This window comes from Lucilia cuprina, chromosome 6 (assembly GCF_022045245.1).
Source record: "Lucilia cuprina isolate Lc7/37 chromosome 6, ASM2204524v1, whole genome shotgun sequence".
Taxonomy (NCBI): Eukaryota; Metazoa; Arthropoda; class Insecta; order Diptera; family Calliphoridae; genus Lucilia; species Lucilia cuprina.
The window spans coordinates 57636799-57638251 of record NC_060954.1 but is presented as its reverse complement, the minus strand read 5'-3'; the positions used below and the strand labels follow the sequence as shown (position 1 = coordinate 57638251).

Sequence of the window (1453 nt, the reverse complement as noted above, 5' to 3'; positions counted from 1 at the left end):
TTCTAGTTCAGTTCTAGTTCAGTTCTAGTTCAGTTCTAGTTCAGTTCTAGTTCAGTTCTAGTTCTAGTTCAGTTCTAGTTTAGTTCTAGTTCAGTTCTAGTTCAATTCAATTGTGCTTGCAATAGAAATCGAAGCCGTTGTAATTATATTTCAGTGTTTAACAAAAACTCAAAGTGAAGTTGTTAAAGTATCTATAGCAAATCTGAGATTTTGAAATATTTTAAAAATATACTAAAAGTTTTAAAGCTTGTTATTAAAAAATTGTTTAAAAGGAACATACTAAAATAATCTTGTTAATCATAATAAATAACCACAGTCCTGCCCAGTGTGCTTCGCTGCGCTAAAAACAATAAAAATACACAATTTTATGATTTTTTTATATTAACTTTTAATATTATTCATTCTAGTTCCAATATTTTATATGTCTAATGAATTTCTATATATTTTTTATTTAATTCAAAGGAATTGGCTTAAGACTCCAACTCTTATCTTTACTTAAGATATTCAAATTTATGTCAAAGCCTTCTAGAGACTTCAAAAACACACGAACATACATTAATTTTTTATACATATATATGTTGTGAATATAGATTTGTAATCACTCCGATATATATTATTAATTATAGAGATATAATGTTTTTATAAACTGTAGCATTTTCCGCAGTATTTACTTGACAATGAAATCATTCATTACATTTTTGCAACTCGTAAGCATATTTGTTTACTGCAATTGTCAGTCAGCAGGACATCTTGAAAACAAACGTAAATGGCTGGAAATTGATAATAATTTATATCGTATTGAAACTGAGCCTAAGGTAGTAAGGAATTATGAAATATTATTTTTACAACAGAATTTTAAGTTCTAATATTCTGTAATATAGTACACTTGGAAAGAGGCAAAGTCCGCATGTCTAGAAGAACATTTAAATTTAATAACTCTAAAAAGCCATTACGATTATGTGAAACTGAAAGAGGCCCTTAAACTTGAAATTAGTGAGTTGACATGTTTTGGATTTATTATTTTTTTTCTTTTAATTATTATTAATTTAATTTCAAAAGAAACTGATTCATCGTTTTGGATTAATACGAAAGAAAAAATGGCAAATGTTTTGCAGGGTTTAAGCAAGCAACAGAAGTGCAAAAAAATAGATACGAGAACATTTAAGGCAGAAATACGCGATTGCCAGCATAGACTGGGTTTTATATGCCAGCGATCATTTTTCAAAGACTTTTCCACATTTAATGACGGCATGAAAATCTATTTTGTGGAACCACATGGAAAAGTATGTTTTAAATTTAAACACCCTTATTCATCAACAACATTTTATTTTATATAAAACTTATAGTCTAGTCTATAGTCTAGTCTATAGTCTAGTCTATAGTCTAGTCTATAGTCTAGTCTATAGTCTAGTCTATAGTCTAGTCTATAGTCTAGTCTATAGTCTAGTCTATA

The 1453-nt window shown here is 27.9% G+C and overlaps 1 protein-coding gene across 1 annotated transcript; it reads left to right on the top strand.

The window, feature by feature from the left end:
• The first annotated feature begins 35 nt into the window (after positions 1-35).
• LOC124420659 lies at positions 36-1337 on the top strand. The gene is made up of 4 exons (XM_046954204.1): positions 36-139; positions 653-815; positions 882-993; positions 1060-1337. Exons 2-4 carry the CDS (start codon positions 678-680, stop codon positions 1335-1337), a joined length of 528 nt encoding a protein of 175 aa, XP_046810160.1. The 5' UTR covers positions 36-139; positions 653-677.
• The last annotated feature ends 116 nt before the right edge of the window (positions 1338-1453 follow it).